This window comes from Hemitrygon akajei, chromosome 19, assembly GCF_048418815.1.
Source record: "Hemitrygon akajei chromosome 19, sHemAka1.3, whole genome shotgun sequence".
NCBI lineage: Eukaryota > Metazoa > Chordata > Chondrichthyes > Myliobatiformes > Dasyatidae > Hemitrygon > Hemitrygon akajei.
The window spans coordinates 26,304,301-26,324,910 of NC_133142.1; the positions used below are offsets into that span (position 1 = coordinate 26,304,301).

A 20,610-nucleotide genomic window follows, 5' to 3' on the forward strand; every position below is an offset into this window, starting at 1 on the left:
TTGCTGCCGTTTTCAATGAAGGTACTATTATTCACTACCCTTCAGCCATCTGGCACCTCTTCTGTGGCCAGAGAAGATGCAAAAACTTCTGTTGAAGTTACAGCAATTGCCTCCCTTGCCTACATTACTACCAAGGATATATCTTCTCTTGTCTCCTCAGTCACAAGGTGTGTTGTTGCAGTGGATTATAGACAGATGGCACAGCAAACAGCTGGCACAATACCAAATATTAACCTGCAAATACATTGGCTATGGGCATTTAACAACTAATACTAAAGAAGAGAATAAGCTACTGTTTGCAGTAGATATGCTAAGCTTTTGTAAAATAGGTAGGTTCAGTGGTCTCCCCAAGGCAATAGCAAATCCCAAACTGTTGATAAACTGTGCAAGCTCTCAGCTGGAAGAAGACACACAAATAAAGGTACCGTACTTGTCCATGCCTGAATTTGACTGCTGCTGACGAAACTGTCATGGTCCTGCTGAAAATCAGTTGCATTATATTATGGTCGTAGTGTTGAACTCCCATCGAGGAGTGCTGGCTTCAAACAAATGTAGCATTTAGAGCATGAGCTGCTTGCTGTTCCTGCTTCTGGGGAGAGTTAGCACTGCACTTGGTAACATAATGGCTTGCCTGGCTCATTGTAAAGTCTGCCCAATTAGATTAATCTGCATTTTAAATACTTACGGTGCCAGAGCAATAAATGCCACGAAGCAGACTTTCACAGCCCATAGCTCTAACAAACTTAATTTCATTGCTTTTCAGCTCGTTGTGTAATTTTTTCCCATTTTATTAAAAGCAATATTATGCAGTCAATTGTATAAGTATAAAATCAAAATGCATGCCATTAAAAATTTCTACCTGCATGGCCCATTCTTACTCATTAAACTGAACTTGCTGAAAGAACACTGATAATTTTAACTAACCACTGGTTATGAACTAAGAAGTTAACTAGGTTTATAAAATAAAAGTAAATCCACACTAATTCTAACAAATAAATTAAGTTTAAACAAATGCATTGCCAACAAATTAAATTAACATACACAATTAAAATAGTGTGGCTGTTCAGAAGATAAGCCATAACATCATAATTGAAACAGAAGTGGGAAGGCCACACTTCGGTAACATATGTATGAGTGGGACCACATCTGGAGTATCATTTGTAGTACTGATAGTCTTTTTCACTTAAAGATGTTAATGCTTTGGAAGCAGCTCATAGAGCAATATACACACATATAGGCCCTTCAGCTGAATAAAGCCATGCCAACTAAGGCGGCCACTTAGTTAGCTCCAGTTTTCTGCACTTGTCCAATATTTCTCTAAGTCCTGCCCTCAGAGTGCCTTGGAAATGTTACTACTGTGTTTGCCTCAACCACTTCTTCCGGCCAGTAATCTGGATATTCACCATCCTCTGCATGAAGAAGTAGCCATTCAGGTCCCTTTTACACCTTTCCCATCTCATCCTAAATTGATGATCCTCGATTTGGACACTTCGGCCCTGGGGAAAAATCGTTACTATCAACCTTATCCTGTGCCTCATAATTTTAAACATTTCTATAAGGTTTCCCCACACTCTCCTACATTCCGAGGAATAAAGAGGTAGTCTGGCCAAACTCTCCCAGTTTAAACACATCTTTCATATAACAGGGTGGCTAAAACTGTGAACAGTATTCCATGTGCAGCCTCACAAACACTTTACACAATTGCAACATAATGTCCCAACTCCTATACCTAGTGGCCTGACTGATGAAGGCCAGCATGCTAAAGGCCTTTTCCACCTGCCTGGAGGGCACAAAAGGTGTAAAGGAGCCCGTCTGCCTGTGACACCACTTTCAATGAACTATGCACTTGAACTCCTAAGTCCTTCCGTTTCATAACTCTCCAGGCTGCCCAACCATTTATAATATAATTCCTATTTGGTCTGACTTTCCAAAATGCATCATCTTACACCTATCTGTATTGAAATACACTTGACACTCCCCAGCTCAATTCCTTAACTGATCAAGATGCCCTTGTAATCTATGATCACCTTCAATATCAACACCTAATTCCATGTCATCAACAAACTTACTACAAAAAAACCTTGTGTGTTTGCATCCAAATTATTTCTCCAAAAAATGAATAACAAGAGTCCCAACATTTACTCTTGCAGCACACCACTAGCCATTGGCCCCCACCATTCTGAGAGACACCTTCAATCACTACTTTCTGGCTCCCATCTCCAAGCCAATATTGAATATACCTAACTGATTCTCCCTGAATTCCATGGGAACTAACCTTCCAGAGCAGCTTACCCTGCTGGACTTTGTCAAAGGCTTTGCTGAAGTCCAAATAAGCAACATCCACTGCTCTATATTCATCTACCTTTTTGGTTACTTCTTCAATTATCTCTTAAAGGTCTATCAAATATGACTTTTCATGCACAAAACCATGTTGATGCCTCCTGATCAAACTTTTTCTATCCTATTGCTAGTAGATCCTGACCCTCCAAATTCTCTCTGGTACTTCCCACGACTGGGTTAGGGTTAGCCTGTAATTTCCTGTCTTGCCCTTGCTAACCTTTTTAAGTATGGAACAACATTAGCCACCTTCCAATCTTCAGAAACTTCACCACTGGCTAATGACAAAGCAACCTTCCCCACAAGGATCTCTACAATTTCCTCTCTAGCTTTCAAAGTTCAAAGTACTAAGTAAAATTTATTATCAGAGTATACACGTCACCACATACAACCCTGAGATTCTTTTTCTGCGAGCGTACTGAGTAAATCTATAGAACAGTAATTATAAAATTGTAAACTGAAAACAAACAGTACAAAAGCAGATATAAATAGCAACAAATAATGAACATGAAATAACAAGAGTCCTTAAATGAGTGTAGCTATCCCTTTTTGTACAAGAACCTGATTGTTGAGGGATTGTAACTGTCCTTGAACCTAGCAGTGCAAGTCCAGAAGCACTTGTACCTTCTATCTGATGGCAGCAATGAGACCATGGTCTGGGTGGTGAGGATCTTTGATGAAGGATGCTGCTTTTCTACAACAACACTTCATGTAGATGTGCTCAATGTTTAGGAGGGTTTAACCCATGATATATTGGGCTGAATCCACTACCTTTTGTAGGATTTTCCACTCAAAGGCATTGGTGTTCCCATACCAGGCTGTAATACAGCCAGTCAGCACACTTTCCACCACACATCTATCTAAGTTTGCCAAGGTTTCGATCACATGCCAAATCTCCGCAGACTCCTGAGGAAGTAGAGGTACAGTTGTGCTTTCTTCACAATAATACTTATATGATAGGTCCAGGACAGGTCCTCTGAAATAGGGACACATAGGAATTTAAAGTTACTGACCTTCTCCACCTCTGATGATTACTAGTTCATGGACCTCTGGTTTCCCTCTCCTGAAGTATATAATCAGTTCCTTCGTCTTATTGACATTGAGTGAGAAGTTGATGTTATTATACCACTCAGTCAAGTTTTCAGTCTCCCTCCAGAAAGTTGATTCATCATCCTCTTTGATACAGCTCATAAGCAAACTTATACATAAGCCCATAAAATATAGGACCAGAATTTGGCCATTCAGCCTATTGAGTCTGCTCCGCCATTCAATCATGGGCTGATCCAATTCTTCCAGTCATCCCCACTCCCCTGCCTTCTCCACATACCCTTTGATGCCCTGGGTAATCAAGAACCTACCTATCTCTGCCTTAAATGACTTGGCCTTCAGAGCTGCTCATAGCAACAAATTCCACAGATTTACCACCCTCTGACTAAAGTAATTTCTCTGCATCTCTGTTCTAAGTGGACGTCCTTCAATCCTGAAGTGGTGCCCTCTTGTCCTGGACTCCCCTACGTTGGGAAATAACTTTGTCATATCTAATCTGTTCAGGCCTTCTAACATTCAGGATGTGTCTATGAGATATCCCCTCATTCTCCTGAACTCCAGAGAATACAGCCCAAGAGCTGCCAGATATTCCTCATATGGTAACCCTTTCATTGCTGGAATCATTCTGGTGAATCTTCTCTGAACCCTCTCCAATGTCAGCATATCCTTTCTAAAATAAGGAGCCCAAAACTGTATGCAATACTCTAAGTGTGGTCTCACGAGTGCCTTATAGAACCTCAAAATCACACTCCTGCTCTTATATTTTATACCTCTAGAAATGAATGGCGACATTGCATTTGCCTTCTTCACCGCCGACTCAACCTGGAGGTTAAAGTCCCTTTGCATCTCTGCATTTTGAATTTTCTCACCAACTAAATAATAGTCTGCCCATTTACTTCTTCCACCAAAGTGCATGACCATACACTTTCCAACACTGTATTTCATTTGTCACTTCTTTACCCATTTCTCTAAACTATCTAAGTCTCTCTGCAGGGTCTCTGTTTCCTCAACACTAACTGCTCCTCCACCTATCTTTGTATCATCAGCAAATTTTGTCACAAATCCATTAATCCTATAGACATACATTGTAAAAAGTAGTGGTCCCAACACCGATCCCAGCGGAACTCCACTGGTAACTGACGGCCAGCCAGAATAGGATCCCTTTATTCCCACTCTTTGTTTTCTGCCGATCAGCCAATGCTCCACCTATGCTAGTAACTTCACTGTAATACCATGGCCTCTTATCCTGCTAAGCAGCCTCATGTATGGCACCTTGCCAAGAGCCTTCGGAAAATCCAAGTACATCACATCTACTGCATCTCCTTTGTCTACCCTGCTTGTAATTTCCTCAAAAAATTACAGAAGATTAGTCAGGCAGGAATTTTCTTTCAGGAAACCATGCTGGCTTTAGCCTATATTGCCTATATATATCTTGTCTATATTACCTCCAGCAATCTCATCCCTAACAATCGACTCCAACAACTTTCCTACCACTGATGTCAGACTAACAGGTCTAAAGTTTCCTTTCTGCTCCCTTAAATAGCGGAGTAACATTTGCTATTTTCCAGTCATTCGGTACAATGTCAGAATCTATTGATTCTTGAAAGATCATTCTTAATGCTTCTGCAATCTCTCCAGCTACTTCCTTCAGAACCCAAGGGTGCATTCTATCAGGTCCAGGAGATTTATCCACCCTCAGACCATTAAACTTCCTGAGCACCTTCTCAGTCGTAATTTTCACTGCACAAACTTCACTTCCCTGACATTCCTGAATGTCCAGTATAATGCAGATGTCTTCCACTGTGAAGATCGATGCAAAATACGCATTCATTTCATCTGCCATCTCTGTGTCTCTCATCACAATATCTCCAGCGTCATTTTCTATTGGTCCTACACCTACCCTCAACTCTCTTTTACTTTTTATATACTTAAAAAAGCTTTTAGTATCTTCTTTGTTGTTAGTCGCCAGCTTCCTTTCATAATCCATCTTTTCCTTCCTAATGACTTTCTTAGCTTCCTTCTGCAAGTTTTTAAAAGCTTCCCAATCCTCTATCTTCCCACTAGCTTTGGCTTCCATGTATGCTCTCTCGTTTGCTTTTACTTTGGCTCTAACTTCACTTGTCAACCACGGTAGTGTCCTTCTTCCCTTTGAAAATTTCTTCTTATTTGGAATATATCTGTCTTGCACTTCCCTCATTTTTCACAGAAACTCCAGCCATTTCTGCTCTGTTGTCCTTCCTGCTAGTGACCCTTTCCGGTCAATTTTGGCCAGTTCCCCTCTTATGCCATTGCAATTTCCCTTATTCCACTGAAATAGCAACACATTGGAATTTAGTTTCTTCTCAAATTTCAAAGTGAACCTGATCATATTGTGATCACTGTTCCCTAAGGGTTCCTTAACCTTAAGCTCTCTCATCACCTCTGGATCATTGCACAACACCAAATCCAGCACAGCTGATCCTCTTGTGGGCTCAACAACAAGCTGTTCTATAAAGCCATCCCTTGGACATTCTACAAATTCTCTCTCTTGAGGTCCAGTACTGGCCTGGTTTTCCCCATCCACTTTCATGTTAAAATCCCCAACAATTATCAGGACATTGCCCTTCTGGCATGCCTTTTCTATCTCCTGCTCTAATTTGTAATCCACATCCCGGTTGCTGTTTGGAGGCCTGTATACAACTGCCATTAGGGTCCTTTTACCCTTGGCGTTTCTTAACTCAACCTGTAAAGACTCCACACCTTCTGATCCCATGTCATCCCTTTCTAATGATTTAATATTATTTCTTATACACAGGGCCACCCCAGCTCCTCTACCTACTGACCTATCTTTCCGATACACTGTATATCCTTGGACATTCAGCTCCCAATGGCAGCCGTCCTTTATCCAAGTTTCAGAGATGGCCACAACGTCATACTTGCCAATCTATAGCTGAATTTTAAGATCATCCATTTTATTTCTTATGCTGCATGCATTCAAATAAAAAAATTTCAGTCCATAGATGCTGTTGGAGCTGCACTTAGCCACGCAGTCATAGCTGTAAAGTGAGTAGAGCGGGAAGCTAAGTACACATCCCTGCAGTGCTGCCGTGCTGATGGAGATTGCAGAGGAGATGATTTTGCCAATCCAAATTGAATGGGGTCTAAAAGTGAGGAAATCCAGGATTCAGTTGCACAAGGGGGTACTGAGGCCCAGGTCTTGGAATTTACTGATTAGTTTTGAGGGGATGATAGTGTTAAATTTTGAGCTGTAATCGATAAAGAGCATCCTCATATATGCACCTTTGTTGTCCAGATGTTCCAGAGTTGTATGAAGAGCCAACGAGATAGCATTTGCTATAGACCTGTTGCTTCACTAAGCAAATTGGAGCAGATCCAAGTCACCATTCAGACAAGAGCTGATATGGTTTAACACCAGCCTCTCAGAACACTTCATCACTGTGGATGCAAGTGCCATTAGGCTATGATCATTTAGACAAATTACCATGCTCTTCTTGGGCACCAGTACAATTGAAGCCTGCTTGAGGCAGGTGGTTACCACACACTGCCGCAGCAAGATGTCGCCTCCCACAAAATCTGAGGATGTGGGGATTTATCCATCTTAATGTATTGTCAGTCTGCAAATACCTCCCTGCTGATATGAATGTCCATGAAAACGTGTCCATTTGTTTCCGTCATCATTTGAGCAACCATGATTTCAATGCTCTGAGAACCTGAAACCCTGCCACTCTTGTGCCAACTCCTCTGCCATGAATTCATTTGGTCTACCTTATTTCTGACCTCGCAAGCACATGTCACTAGGAAATCTCTACCCTCAAGATCCTGCTTCTCAACTTCTTACCTAATTCCCTTTACTCATTCTGCAGAGCTTCATCATTTGTTTTATCTACAAACAAGAGAAAATCTGAAGATGCTGGAAATCCAGACAACACACAAATGCTGAAGGAACTCAGAAGGACAGGTAACATCTGTGGTAAAAAGTATGTTTCAGGCTGAGATCCTTTGACAGGACTGGAGAAAAAAGATGAGGGATAGATTTAAAAGGCTGGAGGGAGGGGAGAGAGAAACACAAGCTGATAGGTGAAACCAGGATGTGGAGGGATGAAGTAAAGAGCTGGGAAGTTGATTGGTGAAAGAGAAACAGGGTGGAGAAGGGAGAAACTATTAGCAGACAAAAGGCCATGGAAGAAAGAAGAGGGGAGGAGCACCAGACAAAGGCAATGGGCAGACAAGGTGAGAGGAGGAAAAGGGGAATCGGGAATGGTGAAAGGGGGGAGGGTATCAACATATATCAATATGTACAACAACCTCTGGCTGTTCATCCTTCCCCCTGAGAATTTTCTGCACCCACTAAGAGACATCCTTGACCCTGGCACTTGGGAAGCAGTATACCATCCCGTTATCTCTTCTGCAGCCATAGAATCCCTTGCTGTCCTCACTACCAGTCCCCTAATCACTATCGCCCTGTCTGATTGCACCATTCCTGAGCCTCAAAGCCAGTCACAGTGCCAGAGACCCGACTATTGCTGCTTGCCCATGAAAGATCACCCCCTCAAGTGTATCCAAAGAGTTAATACAATTAGTGGGGGGGGGGGGGGAATAGCCACTGGGGAACCCTACAGTGATTGCTTGCTCGTCTTACTTTTCCTTGTGGTCACACATCTATCTGAAGCCTGTACCTTGCATGTGGCACACTGAAATTCATATGTTTGAAATGGGCTGCATGGAAGAATTAAAACAAGTTTTCCCAATTCAACTTCGTGAAAATTGATTTTGTAGTTGGTAGCAGGAGTACAACGCTCTTCAAACATGCACAAAATTTGTAGTTATTCTGTTTGAACTTAACTGGCAGTTTCTATGGATTTACCAGTTCAGATATTCAAAATATAAGTTTTTTCTCTCTCACCCTCTTCTACATCCTTAAAAAAAGATCTCTGCCTGGTTAAAGGGAGGTGGATAGCCTCATGTAAAAATCAATTTCAAATTGCAAGACAATTCATAGATCTTAGAATATTACAAAATGACAGACACAGACAAGATTTTAAAGCATAAGTTTAGATTGATACATAAATTGCCATTTACTTTATATATAAAATTGTACCAGAATGTGTAGAAAGTATAGTGGATGAAACACTGTTTGAAGAACAGTCTGTTCTTTGGTAGCATCTTCCATTCAATCGTGCCTTCCATTTGACCTTAGAGTTCTGAAACCAGGTTTTAAAGGGCTCCTTGTGATATCGCTGCTAAAGTTGGCTTCCCTCTCATGCTCTTCTTGGTGAAAGGAGAGGCCTTGCAAGATTGCTCCCCCAACAAAGTAGCAGCTATGGATTTGAGATTCCTTGATGTACAGATCCTTCCTACCAGAACTAATGCTTCTCGTGCTTCGCTGATTAACTAAGCAAGTCTGATCAGTTATCAAAACTGTATCAGGATGAACATATGCGAACCTCTCTGACATTCACAAACATGAAAAATCTACTAAAGATTAATATTTTTACCATGTAAAGATGAAAGCCTTTGCCAGTGCTAGAAAATACAATTAAGTACACTCAAGTTAAGAGCACTTACATTAATTAACTCAATTATTTTCAAAAATATTAATTTCCCTGAAACTGACAGGTCATTTGTTTGAATTGAAATAGAGTCATTGAAGTTGTAGATCAGACTGGCTGTGGCTTTAGCAGGTAGCTAAAAAATCGCAGGAAATCACACTACGTGATTCCACAAGTGATGAGGTCCTCTGGAAAGCTTAGGTTGTTATCTTTCAGAATTGATTGGATTGTTGATCTAGACTTGCATGCAAAAGAAAACTGAGTTCCAGTGACTTCTACTTTCTGATCCTCCCCACCCCAAGCAAATCATGTTTTAATCAAATATGCTCTCTGTAATTATTTCTTTCTTTAACTCACAAGCATGGAGCCATTTTTCTGATTTCAGTTTCCTCCCCCAATAGTTTTAAATACATACTAGAAAAAGGGTTTAAACACCAACCAATTATCTTGCATATTCAAACATACTCAAATATGAGAAGATTAATATATTTGCATTTTGAAGCTCACAAAATTCTTTAAACTGTTTGAATTGGGCAAAATCCAGTTATTATAGTAAAACCATGAAATGAAAAAATAAACTGTGGGACACTTAACTATTTCCCTTGAAGTAAACACATCTTTTATCATAAAGGACTACTTTTCAAGCTTGAACGATTGCACTGCCTTCACAAAATGTATTATAACTAAAGCAGACAACACTTAGTTATGGAAAGCCACTGCTAGAAGCTTATAAAGTTCCTCCTCTTCCAGGTTAGTTGAAAATATGTCCACACTTCAGCCATAGATAGAGAGGTCAATAATTTAAAATTTATGTCCTGTAGAATTCAACCATAAAAATCAACTCATGATTGATAATATCACCTAAGAGTACATATATAGAAAAATGATACAAAAAGAGAAATCAACATTTTAAATAGAGTAAGGTGGAAATATCTGATAACTTAATGCGGAAAGACTATGAGCTTCTGGTGTAGACTGAAAGACGCTTTTACACCCTTCGTATTTTGTATATGTCCTGTATTTTACTGTTTCAGAGAAGTATAGACCCATCAGTCATCACATCATTGATATTTTCAACAGTTGAACTTCCACATAAAAAGTCGACCCCATGAGATTATAGAAAGTTTTTACAAAATTCTGGATTTAACATGCATGTTTTAAAAATAAAATGTCCTACATTTATATAATATACAATTGTTTCTCATAGATGAAACTCAACTTGATGCTCTACCACAAAGAGACTTTTTAGTTCAACTTGCACTGGCCAATGTTAATAAAATTCTGCAGGATTCACTTAAATTAACATTGTTCAAATCTTTAAGATTTATAGAAGATTAATTTCACCAAAGTATGCCAGATAAATACATCGCTCTTTTAGTTTATATTGCAGTAAATCCCAGCATTTTACAATTAAATTAACTTCTTAGATACAAGAACTAGAACTTAACATAAAGGCCAGAAAGAGGGTATTGTGCTGCAAGCAACTCACCTCCTTACTTTTTGAAAACTTGCCACAAACTACAATTTTCATAAAATAGCAGAAACTCCTAGTTCCACTAAGCAACATAGAGAGATCAGCTTATCTATAATGATGATGTTCAGAAGTCTTCTTTGTACACTGGAATCTACTTTATAAGCTTTTACGATGCTATCCCATATTCCATAATCCATTTGATGTGATATTGTCTGCATTTTCTTTAAAGAGTGTAAGTGTTTACTCTGTACCAATACAATGATACTTCTGAAGAGACAAAATAAACAATGATCTAATAAATTGCATAATTGATTTTACATCATGATCTCCCTCATCAACAAGGTCTATGCTCATACTTTAATTTACAGGTATATGTAATCGTGGGTCTTATGGACAGCCAAGGTATTACCAGTGAATCTAATTGCACCAGAGCAGATGTGATGACAGAGTTTCTGCAAGTAAGTACAGATATAGATAAAAGAACAAGAGTGCAAAGACACAAATTACAGTCAGCCGTGTGACTTTCTTTAATGGATATCGCACATGCCTGAAGAGCCTGCTGCAGCAAATTGCGATTAAATCTGTCTTACTTTGTGGAGATGCAGCATGAACTATAAATGGAAAGAAGCTATCACGACACTGGAGACTAGTAACTATAAATCACCAAGATCAACAATTATATAGAAGCACTGTTCATATCATAATAAAGGAAGTGACATGTTAGGGTAGACATGTAACAGATGTGTGTGTTTAGGTATACAAACTGGCACCAATAACAGTAACAATGATAAAATGAAACCACTAAATAGTAGTGAGTAAACTTATTAAGAGACTTCTTATGCACCAGTATAAAAAAAGAATGAGTTTACCACTTCAATCTCATGAAAAAAATAATCAATATGTTTCATTGAACACTTAAAACTTAAGCCTTTTAAATTAATTTCATGTATCTTTTCAGGGCAATTATGTTTTTATCTATCAAATGAGGACATTTCATGGCACCAAGTTTCCAAGTTCAATCACAATTCTAGGACATCATATTCCAATTATTTTCAGATAAAGCTTTATTCTTGTACTATCAGTGCTTTGAACATAAGCTTACCTGGTCTGGATGTGCTGGCTGATTAAAATCCATTTGTTACTGTGAAGAGAAGAGATTTAAAACCAAGATTTTAAAGGATACGTCCAGGAACCACTGGCTTCCTATTCACAAGTGCGAAAGACAGTTCGGTTTGTAGGAAAATAACAGAGGACTTAATGATATGCTGTCCAAATCTGAAGGTTGCCATTTTGGTTTCACACTAATTCAGTTCCTTTAAAAACAGAAAGCACAACACAGAAAATTAGTATTAGTAGACATTTTCAATTTGCTGGCCTAAATAAAAATGTTAACCTGCAACATTCTGTAGATGCCTAAATTAAAATCTGCAACACTCTTGTTCTCTTGTAGGTTGTTATACACATGGCTCCATTTTATCATTTTCCACACCGAAGTTTAAAATCCTTTAATTAGAAACTACCAGTACTTCTTTAATTTATTTTGCTTAATCCCCTGAAATAGCCAAGGATCAATTTTCCTTATTCGGAAAAAAAAACTTCCATTCAGAGTTTTGAAATAAAGATAAATAGGAAGCTTACTTTGAAATATATTTGCTGATTTTTAAGAATTTTAATACCTTGGAATATTTGGGAGGAGAGTTTTTTGTGTAGACAGTTTTAAAACATAGTTATCAGAAGTTGTTTATTTCTTTAGATTTTACAAAAATATTTTTATTGGTGAAATGGTCATATATTTGAAGCAGCAGTGCAATTTAATTCCAAAAAAAATTATGTAATTTGGTTTGTAAGATAAATAGCTTTCTGATGCTGTTATTAAAATCAACGCATTTTCCTTAAATATTAAATGAAAACATTTCACACACTACAATACCAATAAAAAAACCACAACAAGAAATTTCAAAATGGGGCCTTTATTTGGCAAAAATACACCAAGAAACCATGAATATTTCTGAGTCAGTCTATTAAATAACTAATCCAAGGGCGATGAAAAGAAAAACACAGTCCAAACTTATTGTAAATACTCAACAGATAAAGCAGCATCTGTGGAAGCAGAAACAAAATGAACATTTCAGATCAATAACCTTTCAGCAGAACTGAGGAAATAAAAACAGCTTTAAATTACTGAGAAAGGGAAGAGAGGTGGAGAAAATAAAAGGGGAGGTCCATGTTAAGGTTGAGACATGGGGAGATCAGACAACAAAGGTGGTAACCCTGTCAGCTGAAAAGTTACAGAACAACAAATGAATGAAAAAGACAATGTTGGAGACATATGAGTAATACATAATTACAAATAAAGGTTAAAAAATGCTCAAAATCTGTGATTTAAAATTGTGCCAGCAAAATATCTTCTACCTGGCAGCAAAACAACATATAGCTCTCTACAAATTACACCTAACATTAAGTTCTTCACGATTTTCATACTACATTTACACCAGAAACAAAATTAATTGCAACAATATCCAATTCTTGTTAAACGTCTGAACGAAGTTTTGGATAGAGACAGAATCCACTGCAGAATGTTCATTGGGTACAATCAGAATCAGGTTTAATATCACTGGCATATGTCGTTAAATCTGTGTCTTTGCAGCAGCAGCAGTGCAATGCAATAAATAATAATTTAAAAACTGAATTACAGTAAGAAATTTATATAAATAAATAAATAGAAGGGGGAAAAGTAGTGAGGTAGTGTTTATGTGTTCAATGTCTATTCAGAAATCTGATGGCAGAGAGGAAGAAGTTGTTTTTGAATCATTGTCTGTGGGCCTTCAGGCTCCTCCACCCCCTCCCTGATGATAGCAATGAGAAGAGGGCATGTCCTGGGTGATGGGGGTCTAGATGGATGCCACCCTTTGGAGGTATCACTCCTTGACGATGTCCTGGATCCTATGGAGGCTAGTACCCATGATGGAGCTGACTGAGTTCACAACTTCCGGCAGCTTCTGTCAATCCTGTGCAGTAGCTACCCCCCACACCAGGTAGTGATACAGTCAGTTAGAATGCTTTCCATGGTGCATCTAAAGAAATTTGCGAGTGTCTTTGTTGACCTACTCAATCAAGTGAAGTGCACAAGAATAGAACTAAGAAAGATTAGCCATGAGTGACAGAGGATTAACTAATGACTTTAAACTAGGCTCCCTAGGCTCCATTCACACTTAGGTCTTCTCCACTCATAGACAAGCTCAGTGTCTAAGCATACTAGCATGGGGAATGAGCTGATCAATGCAATGTATAGAAACATCCAATTAGTGAGACACTTTAATAAAATGAAATTATGAGCTTTTATTGTCCATATCATTTCAGTCCAATGAAATATTACTTTATGCGAGCAGTCTCTATTCTTTCTACTAGAAAATGGTAGATTTTTGTTTTGTCCTTTCTGGATCTCTGACAAACATCCTTGGTTTTCATTATACCTGTAACACTCTACAACAATTGCTCTTTGGAACTGCCTCTTAATTCATGTAGTCAGCTCACCCTGATGCAATGGCATACATTTTTCATGAAGAGAAACAAAGCAGGAAAATTGCCTCCTTTTATTAATATTGTACAAATGAACAGATGGTCAGAAATGAATTACAAATGAGTTCATGTCCCTTGTTGATACTTGAATACACCCTAACCATTATTTTACATTGGGGATACTTTCCTGTGAACAACCAGACATCTGTATTTTTCAATTAATTCAGTCTTTGAAACTCGCTGGAAAATTGAGAAGGTTACACTTTTTAGAGAAAAATAGAAACTCACATTCCACTCCTCTAGATCTTCGGTACAATTCTTGGTTGTTTTGTGGCACCAAACTTGACCTTATGTGGGTATGGTACCATTGAAATTCAGGAAGATCAAAGTAATGGTTTGTAACAAAAGTGAATTAAAATTGATATACAAATTAATCTATACTCAATCAATCAAGTCAACAGATCCTGCTATTGTATTTGTAATTTTGAAAGAATATAAAGAAAACCGATGGTCAGCAATTTTCCAAGGATGCAAAGTTTGGACAACAAAAAGTACAAGAGAATGTTGCAAGCTCTCTGGATAGAAAATACAATATACCATGACCAAAACGACTGCAAAAAAATGTCAAATGATCACTTCAGTTATTAACTAAATGTCTCCCTTTTTCCTTTTCAAGGTGGATGAGGTTCTGCTGAAGACCCTGACCTAGAGCTACACTCAAGCTTCAGTTCTATGCGGCGATGGGACCTACATTTGGGGCTCACCAACTGCCCATTTCTCAATATCCCAAGGACATGGCCGAGAAGACAAGCACTTCCTCAGAGTTCTGAGGCTTTGTGGCCTGGAGATGAGCTAACGCTAAGCCAGTGCCACCCACTGCAGTGTTGCAGGACAAAACGGAACATCGGGGTCAGCGGATCAGCTGCTAGAGCTCTGTAATCGGATCATTCTCGAGTCAGAGAACTCAGGAAAACAGCAACACGGCAGACTTTAACAGTGAAAATCAGGAGAGTTTTGTTTTCATTGATCTCCCCTCTTGGTGACACCTCTTTGTCCCTTTATTAGGGAGAGGGAGAAGGAAAGTCTGTGGTGTGTCAAATTGTCATGTGAACGATGTTATTGTTGAACTGCAGATCATGGTCTTTCTTGGGAGCTTTGCTATTGCTTGCTTGGTGGGTGGAGGGTGCCGATGCTTTTTTTTTGCTTAAGTAAGTGTGGAAGGGGGGTGTTGGAGGGCTTTGGAGGTCTCGTGTTTTTACTGTCACTCATTCTTTAGGGAACTCTTCTGTTTTTGTGTTTGTCAATAGGTTTCAATAGGCACATTTAACGTCAGAGAAATGTATACAATATACATCCTGAAACTCCTTTTACTTCGCAAACATCCATGAAAACAGTTGAGTGCTCCAAAGAATGAATGATAGATAAATGTTAGAACCTCAAAGCCTCCCCCAAGCTCATCCCCACCTACGACACCCCTCCTCCACCAAGCACTCAAGCGTGCAGCAAAGCACAGACTTGCAGTACCCTAAAGACTACTCATTCACCTGGAATTTGACATACCACAGGCTTTCTCTCTCCCTAATAAGGTGTCCCCATTTCACAGCGAGAGGGGAGACATAACAAAACAACTTGCTGATTTATGGTGTTAAAAGTCTGTTGCGTCGCTTTTTCCGAGCTCTGTGCCTCTGGGCACACAGCCAACAGCAAGCCCGCTGCTTCCGACCGTCCTTGCCCTCCCGTGACGCATCAGTCGGCAGCACCAACTCTGAATCAGCCCACCTCCAGAGCCACGAAAATCTGGCACTCTGAAGGTGCACAAACCTTCCAGGATGCATCCTTGGGATATCAAAAAATGGCCGGTTGTGAGGCCCTGACAGTGGGTCCCATTCCCACAAAGAACCAAAGTCAGGGTGTAAACTCCAGGTCAGGGTCTTCAAAAGAACCTTAAAAAGGAAAAAAATAGATATCAAAGACAGAAATAAAGCTGTTTCTGAAGATGCAAGCAAAGGAGTCACCATTTAGCGTAATCACCACTAAGCTCTGCCCTCTTCTTGCGAAGAACAAGAATTTCAGGTTGTATATTGTATATTTTTGTATATAAAATGGAGATATAAACCATTAAAAGGAGCAAAAAAACAAGTCAAGTCAAGTCAACTTTTATTGTCATTTTGACCATAACTGCTGGTACAGTGCATAGTAAAAGTGAGACAACGTTTTTCAGGACCATGGTTTACATGACACAGTACAAAAACTAGACTGAACTATGTAATAAAAAAAACACAGAGAAAGCTATACTAGACTACAGACCTACACTGGACTGCATAAAGTGCACAAAAATAGTGCAGGCATTACAATAAATAATAAACAGGACAGTAGGGCAAGGTGTCAGTCCAGGCTTCGGGTATTGAGGAGTCTGATAGCTTGGGGGAAGAAACTGTTATATAGTCTGGTCATAAGAGCCCGAATGCTTCGGAGCCTTTTCCCAGACAGCAGGAGGGAGAAGAGATTGTATGACGGGTGCATGGGGTCCTTCATAATGCTGTTTCCTTTGCGGATGCAGTGTGTAGTGTAAATGTCCGTGATGGCGGGAAGAGAGACCCCAATGATCTTCTCAGCTTACCTCACTATCTGCTACAGGGTCTTGCGATCCGAGATGGTACAATTTCTGAACCAGGCAGTGATGCAGTTGCTCAGGACGCTCTCAATACAACCACTATAGAATGTGATGAGGATGTGGGATGGGAGATGGACTTTCCTCAGTCTTTGCAAAAGGTAGAGACGCTGCTGGGCTTTCTTTGCTATGGAGCTGGTGTTGAGGGACCAGGTGAGATTCTCCGTCAGGTGAACACCAAGAAATTTGGTGCTCTTTACGATCTCTACCGAGGAGCCGTCGATGTTCAGCGGGGAGTGGTCGCTCCGTGCCCTCCTGAAGTCAACAACCATCTCTTTTGTTTTGTTCACATTAAGAGACAGGTTGTTGGCTCTGCACCAGTCCGTTAGCCGCTGCACCTCCCCTCTGTAAGCTGACTCAAAACAATACTTTGGAAGTAGTTGAGGAGTAGGGATATAAAGAAGGAAGAAAGGACATTTATATTGCACCGCTTTCAACCTCACAATATCATTTTTGTATTCATTCTTTAGAAAATCTGGGGATATGGTTGAATAAATAGCCTAAAGTATGGCACTTCCTTTGTGCTACATTAATGTGCCCATCAACATTTTGAGTGCAGAACTGGATAGGGAGCTTAAATCCCTGCATGAGTGTTACCAGTCAGTCAAAGCCAAAGATTGTCTCACTGAAAGACCAAAAGGAAAATATGACAGCAGATGCAAAGAGGAATGAAAACAAAATTGGGAATAGCAAAATTGTAGGAGAAACATTGTTCCAGAATGATATACATTACCATCCAACTTCAGACAAGAGGATAGCTTTCTAAAAAACGAGCACAGAATAAGCAAAGGTTCTTAGCGATGATCAATTTCTACCACATGTGTTTAAGGATGTTTTCTATAGGCAAGGATGGATTGAGTATTGGTGCTCTGAGAATTCACCAGATTACATGATATATTAGTGAATCAAATAATATGAGTTATCCCTCAAATGAGAAGACTTTAAAAAACAGAAATAAAATGAATGCTATCATGTAAAAATTGTTCATAAATTTAGTTGACTCCATCTTGGGTACTAGCCTACAAAGTACCCAGGACATCTTTAAGGAGCGGTATCTCAGAAAGGCAGCGTCCATTATTAAGTACCCTCAGCACGCAGGACATGGCCTTTTCTCATTGTTACCATCAGGTAGGAGGTACAAAAGCCTGAAAGCACACACTCAGCGATTCAGGAACAGCTTCTTCCCCTCTGCCATCCAATTCCTAAATGAACATTGAACTCGTGAACACTTTTTTCATATATATTATTTCTGTTCTGTACGATTTTTAATCTATTCAATATACATATACTGTAAATGGTGTATTTACTTTTTTTCCTTCTATATTATGTATTGTATTGAACTGCAGCCACCAAGTTAACAAATTTCACAACACATGCCGGTGATAATAAAACTGATTCTGATTCTGTTTCTTATTCTCTGCACTATAAATAAGTAATGCAAGTAAGATTGAAGATCAGTGATGATACAATCCAGTTGTAATTTTACTTTTTCATTACCAGGTAGTGAGCAGGAATGATACCATACTGGAAAGTTGATTTTAGAATGTGTCCTAATTTGTTCCAAGGTCGATTCTATCAAGGTGAAGCACTGAAACCAGCCTCTTTTCCCAAGCAGTTATTGATTTAATGGAACTACATTTCTGAGAACAAATCATTCAAACAAGAGCTGTAATTTCACAAGAAATGCAGTATGAATGGACTGTAGAATTAAATGTATTATATCTTAAAAGTCTTGTAACAGATACAAGTTAAAAGTACAAAGGTATTTTGTAAGAAATATTCTGCTGATATATATAAAATTTTAACCTCCAAAATTTCTTAAGAAGTTACGCTGTAATTTTTTCAATGTACTCTAGACGATGCTAGAATAAAAATTAATTACAAAATGTTAAATCATCACATTGATTGATGTTTGCCTTTTAATGTCAATAAAAATTCCAGTACTTTTTTTGTGACTGAACACTGCTGCCTCAATCTATTCTGAAAGCCTCAGACATTCAGTATGATGGCCTATCTCTCAGATAAATTGAGAAGTGAAAAATACCAGTGCAGGAAAAATGAAAGCTGTCTGCTGGGAAATGTTACAATCCAGTCCTCATCTGCCATTCACTTTTAATGCTGCAATGTTTCTCAGATCAATTTACAGACATTATTCAGGCCAAGTGAATGGAAAGATATGAGTTTCCTTCCCTCTTACTTTGGAGAGGTTGTCTGCTTCCATTACAATCACAAGGTTAAATGACTGTTTTATAATGTGGCACATAAAGTAGCAACAATCAAAATTCATCTCGTAAACATTGATTTTATGGGAATGGCCATGGATACTTTCAACCAGAAAATTACATCTTTGTAAAGAGAGTGAAGAAAATAGTTGGATTTTACATTAGAGTTTTACTTCAACCCAACTTGAGCCAGTTGTCGGGGAGGCTTTAAACTAATTTATGAAGAAGTTTCAGGTGAAAAAGAACACATCGTAGAGAAAGAACACATTGGGAATAGACACAGAGTAGGGAATATTCCTCCTATTAACTGTTATTATATTTTACTTTTTACTTTCTTTCACTCAAGTTTTCTCTCATTTCAATGACAAACGGGTAATTTTTGTGTTCAATTTGTTGATTAAACTAATTACAACCCCCATTGTGGAAAAGTTATGATACAGAGGATGGCCATTCCACCCATTATGTCTGTGTCTCATGAAAGAGCTATCCAACCTAAACAGATATTCTAGCATGCATTCAGGTCATGGCTTTTCAAATAAAATCCAGGCGCTTTTTATATAGTGGCAATGGGATTTTGCCCAACTAAACAGACCATTGATATCCTACTTAAGTCAAAAGCTTTCCTCCTTTCAACTGAACAGTCAATTTTTGCTTCTCCCACTAATCTCTCTATATGCATGTAATATTTAAGTACCAATCATTAAGGTGCACAACAAACTGCAAGGGATTGTCCTCACCTACCACCCCACCAGCCTCCGCAGCCAGCATATAATTCTCTGAAACTTCTGCTACCTCCAACTGGATTCCATCATCAAACACATCTTTCCTTACCCTCCCCCACTTTTTGCTTCCACAGGGATCGCTCCCTACGCGATTCCCTTGTCCATTTGTCCCTTCCCACTGTTCTCCTTCCTGGCACTCATCCTTGCAAGCGAAACAAGTGCTTCACCTGCCCCTGCACCTCCTCCCTCACTGCCATTCAGGGCCCCAAACAGTCTTTCCAGGTGAGGCGACATTTCACCTGTGAGTCTGTTGGAGTCATATACTGTGCTCAGTGCTCTCGGTGTGGCCACTTGTATATTGGTGCGACCCGATATAGATTGGGAGACCGCTTCACCAAGCATCTACACTCTGTCCACCAGAGCAAGCGGGATTTCTCAGTGGCCACCCATTTTAATTCCACTTCCCATTCCCATTCCAATATTCCAATATCCCTCCACTGTCGGGATAAGGCCACACTTAGGTTGGAGGAACAACACCTTATATTCTGTTTGGGTAGCCTCCATGAACTTTGGTTTCTCAAATTTCCAGTAATGTCTCCACCAACCCCTTCACCATTTCCCATACCCTTTCCCTCTCTCGTGTTATCTCCTTGCCTGCCCATCACCTCCTTCTGTGCTTCAACCCCTTCTCCCCCACTCCACCCCCTTTTTTTCTTTCTTCCATGGCCTTCTGTCTCTTTCACCAATCAACTTACTACCTCTTTGCTTCATCACTCCCTCTCCAAGTTTCACCTATTACCTGCTGTTTCTCTCTCCCCTCCCCCCCACCTTTCAAATCTATTCCTCAGCTTTTTTCTCTCCAGTCCTGCCGAAGGGTTTCAGCCTGAAACCACAGCTGTACAATTTTCCATAAACGCTGCCTGGCCTGCTGAGTTCCTCCAGCATTGTGTGTGTGTTGCTCGGATTTCCAGCATCTGCAGATTTTCTCTTGTAAGGGATTGAAAACTGAGCCTACAGTAACAGCCTTCCATTCACAAAAGAAAACAAGAGTGAATCATGCCTGTCAGCT

General features: G+C 39.4%; 1 protein-coding gene across 2 annotated transcripts in view; it reads right to left on the bottom strand.

Moving 5' to 3' along the window:
• The window catches only part of LOC140742106 (bis(5'-adenosyl)-triphosphatase-like), a 946,366-nt gene that overhangs the window by 739,798 nt on the left and 185,958 nt on the right, over window positions 1-20,610 (bottom strand). For both annotated transcript variants that reach the window (XM_073072924.1, XM_073072923.1), the window contains exon 2: window positions 11,591-11,720. In XM_073072924.1, the coding sequence (XP_072929025.1) occupies window positions 11,591-11,696 (106 nt within the window). In that variant the 5' untranslated portion in view covers window positions 11,697-11,720. The remainder of the gene's footprint in view (window positions 1-11,590; window positions 11,721-20,610) is intronic.